The sequence below is a fragment of the Pseudorca crassidens genome, chromosome 14 (genome assembly GCF_039906515.1).
Source record: "Pseudorca crassidens isolate mPseCra1 chromosome 14, mPseCra1.hap1, whole genome shotgun sequence".
NCBI classification, from domain to species: domain Eukaryota; kingdom Metazoa; phylum Chordata; class Mammalia; order Artiodactyla; family Delphinidae; genus Pseudorca; species Pseudorca crassidens.
In genome coordinates this window covers 5,587,967-5,602,393 of record NC_090309.1, presented here as the reverse complement: position 1 = coordinate 5,602,393, position 14,427 = coordinate 5,587,967, and the positions used below count along the sequence as shown (strand labels likewise).

Genomic DNA, 14,427 nt, shown 5'->3' with positions numbered 1-14,427 from the left:
TCTGGATTGGAAACCCTGCTTCTTCACTGACCTTTTGTATAGCCTTGGTCAGTTATTTTACCTCTTAAACCTGTTCCCTCTGCAAGACGGCAGTTCGTCACTCCCACTGCCTGAGGTTGTTTTGAGATTACATGGAGCACAGTGTGGGAAGCACCTCGTGCAGTGCTTGATTTGTAAATGGTCCTCGATAAATTCGGGTGGACAAGGGTATCATGGTGGCGCTTAATAATAATATTTGTTCCCGTCCTAAGAATGCTAATCATTACTGAGCACGTTCTGTGTACAAGTCTGTTCTAAACTCCCTGACATGAACCCAGTGCAATAGGGGTTGTTAATATCTCCATTTTACAGATTAGGAAACAGAGACCGGACATGTAAGGAATGTGCTGAAGGTCATGCAGCTGGTAGAGGGTGAAGCCAGACCTCTGACCCCAGAGGCCAGAACCCACACATCCCTGCCACACGGGGGAGACCTGGGGGCTCGTAGGCCCTGGAATAACTGTGCTGCCGGGCCCTGTTTGGCTTTTTTCATATTGATCACTCATGTTGGGAACAATGAAATCTCTTTCTTTAATTAAATACATTGTACAGTTAGACTCCATGAGCTATGTGGTTGACAAACTATTCCAGTTATGCCTGGGTTCTCATTCAGAAAAAGTCTCTGCAATGACTCAAGGTTATATATGACTATTGCAATCATCATTTTTTTAAAGGCATTTCTTTTTTAAAAAATTAATTTATTTATTCATTTTTGGCTGTGTTGGGTCCTCATTGCCGTGCACGGGCTTTCTCTAGTTGCGGCGATTAGGGGCTACTCTTCATTGCAGTGCGCGGGCTTCTCATTGCGGTGGCTTCTCTTGTTGCGGAGCATGGGAGCTAGGTGTGTGGGCTTCAGTAGTTGTGGCACACGGGCCCAGCTGCTCCGTGGCATGTGGGATCTTCCCGGACCAGGGATCGAACCTGTGTGCCCTGCATTGGCAGGCGGACTCGCAATCACTGCACCATTAGGGAAGCCTCGCAATCATCATGGTTTTGAAAGAGATGTTCCTGAGAACATTTTGTGCTCGTGAGGGTGTGTTCTCTGTTACTGGAGACTTCCCTCTTGAGGGTCTGCTCTGTAGAATGCACAGTACCTTTTGTCCATACAGGAAGTGTGGCCTCATGTCTCACATTTATTTTTTTATTATTATTTTTAAAAATAAATTTATTTGTTTTTGGCTACATTGGTTCTTTGTTGCTGTGCTCAGGCTTTCTCTAGTTGCGGCGAGCAGGGGCTACTCTTCGTTGCGGTGTGTGGGCTTCTCATTGTGGTGGTTTCTCTTGTTGTGGAGCATGGGCTCTAGGCATGTGGGCTTCAGTAGTTGTGGCATGTGGGCTCAGTAGTTGTGGCGCACGGGCTCAGTTGCTCCACGGCATGTGGGATCTTCCCAGACCAGGACTCAAACCTGTGTCCCATGCACTGGCAGGCGGATTCCTAACCACTCTGCCACCAGGGAAGCCCCACATTTATTTTTGTCTTACAAATTTTTCTCTGTCTCTACTGACTCCTAAAATTGAGATGATGTTTAAAGTGATTACTGCAATATCAACTCTTCTGAGCCTTGTTCTCCAAGTTGCCATGACTGCGTCATAACACCCCTTTCTGGATGTTTCCCAAGCACTCTTTTCTGGATGTTTCCCATAGCACTCCTTTCTGGATGTTTCCCATAGCACTCCTTTCTGGATGTTTCTATAGGCAGCTGTTATGCCATAAATATATTTATATTTTAATCGCCTACTTTGTCAAAGAAGATAGTTTCTTTTTTTCCCATTGTGCCAAAGCAAATGTGCTTTAAACATTCTGGTTAAACAAACCCAGCCATCCCGTGTTATATGCTAACAGACTCCCCCTCCTAAAAATACAGTTAAAAGTATGTCCCAAAGGACAATATTTGCAAAGTAAATATCAGAGCGGTTCTTGGATTGCAGATTCAACAGTGACGGATAATACCAGTGCTGTTCATAGTTTTTGAGATGTCAATTAAGATATAGCGTAACTTTGAAAAACATTTTCTCTTAAGGATTCTGTCCCTTTGGATCAAGACAACGAGAAATTTCTAAGTGTGAGGGGAACTCGCTTACTGGTAAACAATGTGTCTCTGGAGGACGCGGGCTATTATCAGTGTGCCATGACGTTTGCCCACAGAGGCAGGCAATACAACATCACCAGGAATATCAAACTCCGTGTTAAGAGTGAGTACTTGCTATCAAGGTACCTCTGCACCCTGGTTCAGCAACAAGCATGCAAGGAAAAAATTAGGGTTCCTGTAGAACTCTTTGAGTGTCTTTGGTATGAAAGGAAAACAGATATGGCAACTCTCTAAGCATCAGGCTTCTAAGATGTGTAGGACACTTGGAAAGAGAGGAAGCAGGGTGTTTTTATGAGGAATGGTGAATCCCTGGGTAGTTGACGGGGTTCCGAGTCTGAGGCTAAAACATGTACCACTAGAGGGAGCCAAACAGTGGTTCTCTTGGAAGGTCTCTTTGCAAGGTCCCCTTGGAAGGCCTGCACCTCCAGGGCCACCTATCAGGACACGGTTGCCGTAACTTTGTGTATAATTCTAGGTTACTAGGATTTTATTGGATTTTTCAGTGAGAAGGCTATGCGTTGGCATATGTGGTGAAAATTGCCCTTTTCTGGTCTTTCCCAAGCAGGTCTAGTTACCCTTGAAACCAGGATTTTAAATAGTGAGGGATCTCATTGGTTTAAATGAGTTCTACCTGAAAATAATGTTGTGAACAGTACCAATTAGCATGTCAAGTTTATCCACTGTTTCCTCCATGCCTCCTACATGTGGGACATCAAGCTTGGTGCAAAGGGCACACAAGTGAGGCAGTTCTAGCCCCTGCCCTGGAAACTATGGTGCTTTTCTTTGTTTTATACACTGAGTAACTACACAACTGGAGTCTTTTAAGGACGTTTCAGAGAGCACTGGAACTGTATTAAGGTTACATAATTGGTCTGTGAGAGGAAAGACTTTTTTCTCCCAGAGAATCCAGAGATTCAGTTTTACTACAGGGAAAATCGTGTCTCCCATGAATGGAAATCTCTAGATTATTTTCTTTTAACGTCTTGTGAAGATTCATTCACATCAACCCCTTACTCCCGCACAGCGGGGACCCCTGAGAATCCCGTGACTTTGAAGGGGGCCCGAATTATCCTGTTCATGTGATACTGCACAGGAACACTAGGGGGCGCCAACCTACATATAATCCTGTGTCCGGACCACACTGTGTCTCAGCCGTTCTCAAAGGGTGGTGCTCGGCATCACCTGGGTACTCATCAGACCTGGAAGATCTCAGGCCCCAACCCAGACCTACTGAATCAGAAGTGATTAGCAGCCTGTGTTTAACACTCCCACCACCCTTGTGTCGGTGATGCTGATGCAGCCTGGAATTGGGACCCACGGATGCATTAACGTCTCGTCCTTGGGGCGTTCTTCTCCCCTCTCTGCTCCCAGCCTCTGTGCAGCAGCCCTGTGACCGTGAGGGGAGGGAAAAGCTCCCGGTCTTGGTGGAGAAGCAGCTGCTCCCCGGGCTCTCCTGGGATGCTGCATAATGCTTATTCCTGTTAGGGTTTCAAATGCTCTTTAGTGGAAGAGGTGGGGATGGAGCAGAGCTCTCTGTCCACCCCCATCAACTGTCCTTTCTGCTCCAGTTCAGATGCCCAGTTTCTTCCAGCTGCTGGGGGACCTGCCTCTCAGGGAGCTGGGTTCCAATTCCCACCCCCCCCAAAGGGTCAATCACCTCAACTAAAAAGCCCTGGTGACCAAGCTGGGTTACTGAGTTTATCACTCAGTATGGGGTTAGCATCACGAACAGGTGGTTCTGGGGCCCCTGTGCCTTTTTTATTTCTTTGGAAGCGACTCCAGGGTTCTGTGGCAGGCGCATGGGATGGTAGCGAGGGAGTGGGGAGAGACACTTTGGGGCGAAGACCCTCTGGAGTAAGACCTATCCTGTGGACATGGTGAACGCTCCTGTTAAGGATTCATTCAGGAAGCCGGGGAGCGGAATGGTTAATTGTTACCACAGAGCAGAGAACATCTGTTCGTGGAATGTGTGTTTAACTGTGGCTTCTTCCAGTCATCTCTCTTCTGGGAAAGGCATTGGCCAAAGAGGCTCAATTTCGTGGAGAGCCGGTTTCCTTTGCCAGAAAAAGCCAAGTCTCACAATGGCTGGCCCTGCTGTAAAAGATAATTCAGTTAATTAGGTAAACAATAGACCCTGACCCTCAGCTTGCAATGAAGGCTTTCCTAACTGAATCTCTTTTCCTCATATCTTTCTCAGAAAGAGAAGAGGAGACGATTCCCGTGATCATCTCCCCCCACCAGACCATCTCAGCTTCGCTGGGTAAGGACCGTGTAACCCACCTGGATGGCTGCAGTCCCAAAGCTGGGGCCCCAGGACCCCTGTGTCACCGACTGTGCCTGCCGTGGGGTTTGCAGGTCCCGCTACCCCAGCGGGAAATAGCAAATGAGAGGGAACGTTTCCCTTTACCAAATACCGTCAGTAATGGCATTATCTGAAAACATGTACACTTTGCTTCTTGAAAACCCTGCCTACAAAAATCTCAGTGCAAAACTCAGAACGTTCTAGTAGCTGTTGTTAACTGCATGAAAGGATTAAGGCATGATGCCCCAGAAAGTCAGCACCTGTAGTGTATTTAAAATAATTCACTTTACCAATACTTGGCCGACGCTCAGCGTTTCCCCAAGACTCCGACTCTGCCCCTGCTGGTTCCCCCAGAGACAGTTTCTTATCGCCAACATAGCTGGTCAGCGGGTCAAGGGTGTTAAGGAAAATGCATGACAGAGGTTTTCACCATCCTGGCCAGCACGCACTTTCTTACTGAGCACAGCTAAGTCTGATAAGATGCCATTCAGGGCTTCCCTGGTGGCGCAGTGGTTGGGAGTCCGCCTGCCGATGCAGGGGACACGGGTTCGTGCCCCGGTCCGGGAAGATCCCACATGCCGCGGAGCGGCTGGGACCGTGAGCCACGGCCGCTGAGCCTGCGCGTCCAGAGCCTGTGCTCCGCAACGGGAGAGGCCACAGCAGGGAGAGGCCCGCGTATCACAAAAAAAAAAAAAAAAAAAAGATGCCATTCAATGCCAACATCAACCCTGTGGGGAGGTCTTATTTCTCCGAATTTCCAGAAGGAAAAGCTGTCCAGGGGGTCACTGGCTCAGTATCTGTCAAAAAGTTATAGTCGGGTCTGGCTGGGGTTCAGACGCAGGCCTGTGTGTCTGTGAGGCCTGTACCTTTTCTGTGTGTCTGTTTTTATATAGAGGTTTTGTAGGTCTTATGCTCATTTATTAAACCCTGGCTGCAGAGTCCTGTCTGTCTACATATCATCTATCTATCTATCTATCATCTATCTATTATCTATCTAACCACCCATCTATCCATCTATCATCTATTATCTATCTGTTATCTATCTATCCATCGTCTATCTATTATCTATCTAACCACCCATCTATCCATCTATCATCTATTATCTATCTGTCATCTATCTATCTATCCATCGTCTATCTATTATCTATCTAACCACCCATCTATCCATCTATCTATCTATTATCTATCTGTTATCTCCCTCCCTCCCTCCCTCCCTCCCTTCCTCCCTTCCTCCCTCCCTCCCTCTTTTGTCTGGTGTTTGGGCTTACATTTTTAACTTTAATTGGTGGTCATGGAGAAGGAGGGCTTTTGCACAGACGCCGGGATTGCTGCCTGACACCTGAGTTGCAGCTCCCAACAGCTGTCTTGGCTCTCAGAAGAGCCTCCTGGAAGCTTGGGGAAGTGGGGACTCGGGTTAGCGCTGACTAGCGCCCCAGCGCCCCTGCTCCTCTGTGCTCCCCAGCCCAGTGGAGCTGAGTCTCCAGCCCCGTTGCTTTGCATATGCACTGATGTGCCTGGCAGAGTCATATGAGGCCAGAACGAGTGGGCTGTTTTTGGCTGAGAAATCTTTAAGGTCATAAGGGATGTGAAGGAGGAAGAAAAGTGGGCTTTCTGAGCCTGATGTGGCCAGGTGCATTAAAGCACACACCCCGGGGAGGTACATTACCCACGAGGAATTTATTCCCCCTCCTCCCCTTTGGTGACTAAAAAGAACCCAACATAGTGATTGAGGCAGGGGACCTAGGACCATCATATCGCACAACTGTAGAAGGCACCATTCATGTAGAACACAGTGGCTTTTGAAAGGATTAATCCTAAATGAACATGACCGGGGATGGAGAGCTCCTAGGGGAAACAGGAGAGCAGAGACCAGCAGTGGGCAAAGAGCCAGAATCCTCTGGATTCTGGATCTGGAGTTCTGGAGGCAAGAAGAATAAACTGTGGGAAGAGGCAGCTCTGGAACTCAGAATGCTCTGTGGGGGCCGCGTGGCCTTGGGGGAGCCATTTGCCTCCGGGTTTCCATCTGCCCTGAGGACCAGTGGAAAGAGCTGGAGACCCTTGGTAAATTCTGATGCTCTAAGTGAATGGAATCGCTCGAGGGAACTAAGTTTCCTTCTAAGAAGAGAATTGCTGAGGGTGTCTGAGAAGAGGGGGGAGATCCACCGCTCAGACCTGCTGATGTGACCCCGTCCCCTGGCTGGGCTCTGACATTTGATGTGCTGCGTCTTGCCGTCACAGGGTCGAGACTGACAATCCCGTGTAAGGTGTTTCTGGGAGCTGGCATACAGGCGACCACCTTGCTGTGGTGGACTGCCAACAACACACACGTAGAGGATGCCTACAAGGGGGGCCGCGTGACCGAGGGGCAGCGCCAGTAAGTGGGGGAAGATCTTCCTCGTCCCCTGGGCAGAGCTGTTGTGAACCCCCTGCAGACTCCACTTCCTTGTAGAGACAATGTCCTAGCCAACCCATCAATATGACACACACACCACATTACAAATGTATATTTTTTCTTCTACTCCGTTGGATTTTTAGAATCTTAAACATTGGGTTTGCTAAGTATCACCACCTGTTCTTGAGAATCAAGCCTTCTCTCTAAATCTATGAGCTGCAGCCTACTACTTGACATTGGTGTTGCCTCTTCTAGCTGTTTAATTAGATCTTTCTTCCTTGAGCATTGCAGAGTCAAACATCCACAGCCCTTAAAACGACTCTGAAACTTAGCCACGGGATCCGAGAGCCGCCTCTGCTTCCTTCCAGTCTCTAAGGAAGGTTACTCTGAAAGAAAGCGAGGATTCTGTCCTCATAAGCCTTCATCTCCGGGAAATATTTTCTCACTCTGAAAGTAGAACAATCAGGCCTTGTAGATGGAAACCATTTGCCTGTGAGGAGGCAGACCCTCCAGTGTTCCAAATTATAAAGTGTTTTTAAAATCACAGTTTCGGCACTCTGAAGTTGCCTGAACTTTTGCTGGCCCAATTTTTGTCTTTTTGGAAAGGCCTATCCAAAAAGGTCTTTCTGGATGCAATTTAGTGGATAGAAATTACGTGTAGTTAGTGCGACTGTTTGCTTGAAAATTCTCGTTGTGAAAAGCTTGGGCAGAACCCACATGCCGCATGTCAGCTTACTCGTACTACCTGTTTGCTTAAAGGAGCCTATTTTCCCCCCATAGATTAAAAAAAAAATAGTCCTAGTGGCTCCACACCCATGATATTTTTATTCATGCTAACAGATCGTAGTGAAGCATCTTCGGATTCCTGCAACATTGCACATGGCAGTGCTGTTGATTAGAGACCCCTCCGCTGTGGCCCATCTGCAGCCCTTGGGTCTGCACCTGAGTTTCTAGAGTGAGGGTTGGCAGTGAGCGGGGCTGAGAGTAGACACCGTGGAGGACGGGATTCTTGGAAACTCCCTGCCCTCCAATATGCAAATGATTTCTTGGTGATACGGTCCAATTTCCCAAAACTAGACATTTCTATTCCTACGACTGGTTCTTTGTTCATCAAGGGCCTTAAAAAGTGATTTCTCCCCCATTATCCAAACTCAACTGGCTTCTGCAAGCTCCTTGTTACAAGTAACCTATCCCAGTGACCAGCATCTTCAGGGTCCCTCTCACCTTCAGGAACAGGCTTAGGAATTCTCCCAAATACGTAACAAATATAATGGCAAGTGCCTCTAACTTGGTAAATCGTGACATCCACTCAAGCACAGTGGGGCCTTGAGAATGTGCAGGTGTCTATGTTGAAAAGACTTTATGTTTCACTAAGTGTCTTCTCACCTAGGGAATACTCGGAAAATAACGAGAATTACATTGAAGTGCCCCTGATTTTCGATCCAGTCGTAAGAGAGGATTTGCACACGGACTTTAAATGTGTTGTCCGTAATACAATGAGTTTCCAGATGCTTCGTACCACAGTCAAAGAAGGTATGGATTGGGGGACATTAAAGGGAAAAGCTATGTGTTGGGTGCTCTGTGGACGCTAAATAAAGCTCCTGACGCTCTGGGTGATAACTGAGGAGGGCCCGTGAGTCTCCCGATAGCGGAGCACAGAAAGCAGATCTCTCATTTTTTATGACTTTTTTGGTAGGGTGGAGGCTGCCACCTCACGGGCTCCAGAGCGCAGGCTCGGAGATTGTACTCAAAAATTAAAAGAGGAAGCTGAGGGCTTCCCTAGTGGCGCCGTGAGAGTCTGCCTGCCGATGCAGGAGATGTGGGTTCGTGCCCCGGTCCAGGAGGATCCCACATGCCGCGGAGCGGCTGGGCCCGTGAGCCATGGGCGCTGAGCCTGCGCGTCCGGAGCCTGTGCTCCGCAATGGGAGAGGCCACAGCAGTGAGAGGCCCGCGTACCGCAAAAAAAAAAAAAAAAACAAAGAGGAAGCTGATTTTTTTGTAAAAAAGATAAAATGGTTCTGCGATAGATTTAAAAAAAACCTGTGTCCTCTAGTGGTTCTGCCTGGATTGGCAGGACCAGCTCTGCTTTCATGACCCCTCAAGGAGGGTGGGATGCTTTTTATCCCGAGGTTGAGAGATTTCATCCTCCGAGAGCTGGGAACTGGAAGGTACGCAGGGCTCAGGCAGCTTCAGGGTTAAAGCCATTGGTCATCAGGAGATAAAGTATAAGGCTGTAGCCAAACCAACGCAGTGCTCACGGAAGGACATTTACAAAAAAAAGAAAAACCTGACTTACCATTTTGACAAATCGATTTCTTCTCAGTGTTTGAGCGCTGGGCAGGAAAGGGAGACGTGGGTGATGTGGTCTGTCGACAGCCCGAAGGATAAGAAGGGAAGAGACAAAGCGATCCCTACCGGGAGCCTTACCCTGCCTCCTGGGCAGTCTGCACAATCAATAAACACAAACCGCCCCACATATTCCGTGTTTGCAGGGGAGGCAGCTGCAGACGAGCTTCTAATTGGAAAGCTGAGAATGTGTGTAAGCCTCAGGGCAGGAACGACAGCACAGTATAACTTCTCTCCAACTGTGGTCCATGCATACCAGCATCCCTGACTTGAGCCACTAGTTGAAAATGCAGATTCCTAGGCTCACCCCCAGATCTACCCGGTCAGATTCTCTGGGGTGAGGCCAAAGACTGCAATTTAGCAAGCTCCTTTCATGTTAAAGTTTGAGAACCGTTGCCCTAGGACACAGGCGAAGGCTGACGTCCCAGATCATTTCCATGAGCGGGTTGGTGGTGGTACAAACTTGGAAGTGGAGGATTCCACAGAAAGTGGGATCCACTGCTGGGCTTCAGAATCGTGACCCAAAGGAAGCCATGGTTTGTCTGCTCCTGATGCTGGGAACCTGCAAACATTTCTAAGACATGATCCCTGACCCTGCCTGTCCTTCGCTGGGTCGGCCATGACTGATCACAGAGGGCACAGGTCAAAGACTTTCACCAGGGCTGAGAGGCGCCCCCAAATGGCTGCTCCGAAAATTAAAACTTCACTCGTTTCTAAGCCTTGAGGGATTTTAAGGTGGAAGAATCATCTGGAGAAATTGTCTGAGACTGTGTCGATTCCCGAACGCCTGCACAGACTAAGATAAACAGTAGCTTAAAAATGTAGACTTCTAGCCTCATCATCCGTGCGCTTGTTAACTTTTTTAATTTAGTTTTTATTATATATTATAGTTTATTTACAATGTTCTGTTAGTTTCAGGTGTACAGCAAAGTGAATCAGTTATACATATACATAGATACGTTCTTTTTCAGATTCTTTTCCCATATAGGTTATTACAGAATATTGAGCAGACTTCCCCGTGCTATACAGTAGGTCCTTGTTGGTTACCTGTTTTATATATAGTAGTGTGTATATGTCAGTCCCAAACTCCTAACTTATCCCTCCTCCTCAACACTTGTTAACTTTTTATCCATACTTCCTATATTTTCTAAAATAAATTAATTTTTTAATTTATCTTACTTTTGGCTGGGTTAGGGCTCTTCGTTGCTGCGTGCAGGCTTTCTCTAGTTGCAGTGAGTGGGGGCTAGTCTCCTTTGCGGTGCACGGGCTTCTCATTGCAGTGGCTTCTCTTGTTGCGGAGCATGGGCTCTAGGCACATGGGCTTCTGTAGTTGTGGCGTGCGGGCTCAGTAGTTGTGGCTCACGGGCTCCAGAGCGCAGGCTCAGTAGTTGTGGGGCATGGGTTTAGTTGCTCCACAGCATGTGGGATCTTCCCGGACCAGGGATCGAACCCGTGTCCCCTGCACTGGCAGGCGGATTCTTAACCACTGCGCCCCCAGGGATGGCTTCTTATATTTTCATAACACAGAGATACCAAGGAGTAGAATATAAAATAACTGGATCCAAGCGATAATCTTGACACCTAAAGCCCCTTTCTTCAAAGTTTTTCTTTTCCTTTGTTACTTTACTGACTCCTCATGACACCCATGCTCACGGAAAAGGGCAGATTATGTGCTGGCTACGTCACAGTCAGCTAGCAGAGACCTAGACCGGCATCTCATTGCACACAGCCCAACGGGTAGAACAAAATTAGACCATCGACACCTGCCCACCCCCCCAGCTCTGCGTTGCTTCTCTCCAATGGAGATTTGTTCTACCTTGCTCGTTTGCCTAACGCCACAGATGTCACCCTCAAGTATCCTTGATCTTAGTGTAAGACATACTTTCTGAAAATCAGTACCTGTTTATTAGAAGTGACAAACACCACTTCCTTCTCCGTAAAGTGCGCGGCAATGTCCTATTTGGTGGTAGGAGCGTGTTCACCCCTCACATGTCTGTTCTTCCTACAGCTGCCACGTTCTCCTGGGAGATTACACTGGCCCCCCTTTCCCTCATCTTCTTGGTTTTGGGGGGAATATGGATGCACAGACGGTGTAAACGCAGAACTGGAAAAGCCTATGATTTGATGATGGAGTTAAAGACCAGCCATCAGATTCTCAATCCTACCCGAGTAAAATAAAGGAAATAAAATACTTCAAGTCAAACGATGTCCTTTCTTCCGCAAGCAGCCCTGGTTTTTGAGGGACGCTGTTCTTTTCCTCCGTTGTTTAACAGAGCTGCTGTGTTTATAGTGGGTTTGTAGTAAAAGACTGAAGTGGACATGTAAAGTTTATTCTGAAACTGAATCACAGGGGCCAATGTGCACATGGGTGGGCTTGAGGTGCTCTTTGAATAAGAGGTGAAAACACCTAAAGGAGTTTTGGAATTCATTCATCCATTTCACAAAAACGTGTTAAAAGTCTCCTTTAGCTATGCTCTATGGCAGGTGTTATAGATACAAAGATAAAGACATGGTTTTCCTTTCGGGAAGGTGGAATTTCATGTTGAAACTGGAAAGGATGGTTTAGAAATACTAAAGAAGACTCAGCAAGAATTGGTAAATGCTTTTTAAAAGGACGATCCAAAAAATAGTAGTTCAAATAGGTGGTCAGAAAAATACGTCAGAACATACTAGCAGACTGAGAAACGGATTCGCCTTCATAATGAAACTTCTGAAAATAAAGAGAATGGAAGAGTATTGAGATAACTGCATACACATTGAGAAAAAAGTAATCAGAGCCTCTTTTATGTAATATGCCAAAACGAAATTCCAGCTAAATTAATGAGTTAAATTAAAAAAATCAAATGGCAGGAAAATTGGCATGACTCACTCCTTCACCTATTCAAGTCTTTGTTCACATGTGACCTTCCCAGAGGCCGTTATGAGTCCCTTTCCAACCCTCTCTGTTCCCCCCAACTCTGCTTTGTGTCATTATAGCTCTTATCACCACCAGAGCTTCCATTATATATTTGCTTGTTCATTTTCTGTTTTCCCCACCAGAATGGGAGCTCCTTGAGGGCAGAGATGTTATTTTGGTCACGGCCATATCCCCAGTACCTCAAGTCAAGCCTGTCATCCACTGGGCACTTAATAATTATTTGTAGAATAGACGAAAACAGGATGAATTCTCTTGTGTTCACTAGCAATAAAAGTATCACCAGAGTAAAGATGGACAGGGTTCATTATGTTACAATTTCTGCATAGAAAAATAAAATAATAAAAGCAACACATCAAAGAAATTGTGTCAAGCAAGGTCAAGGCATTAATAACTATAACAAAGTTATTCAAGGTTTTTTTTTTTTTGCGGTACGCGGGCCTCTCACTGTTGTGGCCTCTCCTGTTACGGAGCACAGGCTCCGGACGCGCAGGCTCAGCGGCCATGGCTCACGGGCCGATCTTCCCGGACCGCGGCACAAACCCGCGTCCCCTCCATCGGCAGGCGGACTCTCCACCACTGCGCCACCAGGGAAGCCCTATTCAAGGCTTTAAGAAAGGCATCAGAACCAAACAGATGAAAGAACATGGGTAGGGAATTGGGAGAAGAAACACCAAGGGACCGTGGTTTCAGTAATAATCAGAGATATCAATTAAACAACATAGAGATACCTAAGCACACACGTACTATCCAGTGTTAAAAGGTGATACCAAGGTCATTACGAAACAGTCACCCTCACTCCCTATGATCCCACGTGTACACACACTGGGAGGTGACAGGCATATATGTGAAGCCGGTGGGGTGCTGGGACCAGCGGGCACCTTCTTAAAGAGCCGAGTGTGGCATCTCTTCCCGACTCTGTTGAGTGATGTCACGCTGCAGCTTAAAGTCAGCTGTTGTGGGAGTATTTACACCACCGAAATCGGCAAATGCCCAAGTCTCCCCTTTGCGGTACCCCACTACAAGGGTCATAGCGACGCCCAGCACTGCTACTCCTGGGGATTTAGGACCTGATTCAATAAAAGATGATGATTAGACACGTGAAAGAGTTCAGTGAAACTCATCCCCCTGGTGATGAGAAATTATGATCAGCTGTAAATGATAATGATCAAGGCTGTGAGACCAGGATATTTGTAATGTTAAGGAAAGCTTTTTATATACAAAACAACAATTGTTTTATACAATTGTTGGGCTGCACCCCACAGGCCTACAAGCCCTGTAATTGCCCAGCCTCGAGACCCAAGAAAGCCCGGAGACAGCGACAGAGACGTCAGTGGTTTGTTGGACGGGGGATCTTGCACATCAGAAGCAAATGGTCCTGGAGCGACACCCACCACAGATGGCAGATGGCACACAGGACACAGCAACCGTCTTCCTTGCTCCGGGGAGAAAGGAGGCTACAAGTTATAGAGAGAATTGACGTTAGGGAGGCTCATCGGTTACCAGGGAAACCAGCCACCGGGGCATGGCCCTCCAGCCCCTCAGGTTAAAGTTGTTTCCCTTTAATAAACTAGCAGGTGGAACCATTCTGGCCTAAGGATTAGAACCATAGCTGGAGCAGAGGGCAAGCTTGTTGATGTCAGTCGGGTGCAGGTGAGGCAGGGGCTACACGAGCAGTGGTGGAGGCAGTGCCGGGTGGTGCCTCTGTGATCCTGGACATGTCCTTTCATCTTGTAGAAGGTCAGTCTTCTCATCTGAAAAATGGGGGTAATAACAGGACTGATCCTGGAGTGCCAGCTCTTTAATAATCAAAAACCATAGGAGCGGGAATTCCCTGGCGGTCCAGTGGTTAGGACTCCGTGCTCTCACTGCCGTGGGCCCGTGTTCGATCCCTGGTTGGGGAACTAAGATCTTACAAGCTGCACGGCGCCCAACCCGAGAAAAAAATAGGAGGAATAGACAGAAATAAATATAGTGGTATTGTTTAGACCGAAGGTCAACAAACTAGTTTTCTGGCAAAATCCAGCCTGGCCTCTGTTTCTATAAATTGAGTTTTATCAGGACACAGCCAGGCCTGTCTGTTTACACACCGTCCACGGCTGCTCTGGCTCTCGGCAGGCAGAGCTGAGTAGTGGGGCCATGGCTGGAGTATTAACCCGGCCCTTTACAGAAAAGGTGTGCTGACAGCTGGTCTAGACAAGGAAATTATGGGCAGTTTTGACCCTTAATGTTTGTATTCCCTGTTATTATCTTCTCTCCTCTTTTTGCCTGTTTTCCAAGCAGACGAGGAGAGAAGGCAGTAAGAAGGGGCAGACAGAGTCCTTTTAGCATCAATCAGGAACTT

At 47.3% G+C, this 14,427-nt stretch overlaps 1 protein-coding gene across 2 annotated transcripts in view; it reads left to right on the top strand.

The window, feature by feature from the left end:
* Positions 1-11,361, top strand: part of IL1R2 (interleukin 1 receptor type 2) — a 42,861-nt gene extending 31,500 nt beyond the window's left edge. For both annotated transcript variants that reach the window (XM_067704070.1, XM_067704069.1), the window contains 5 exons: positions 2,061-2,232; positions 4,327-4,389; positions 6,670-6,805; positions 8,214-8,356; positions 11,178-11,361. In XM_067704070.1, the coding sequence (XP_067560171.1) occupies positions 2,061-2,232; positions 4,327-4,389; positions 6,670-6,805; positions 8,214-8,356; positions 11,178-11,347 (684 nt within the window). In that variant the 3' untranslated portion in view covers positions 11,348-11,361. The remainder of the gene's footprint in view (positions 1-2,060; positions 2,233-4,326; positions 4,390-6,669; positions 6,806-8,213; positions 8,357-11,177) is intronic.
* The last annotated feature ends 3,066 nt before the right edge of the window (positions 11,362-14,427 follow it).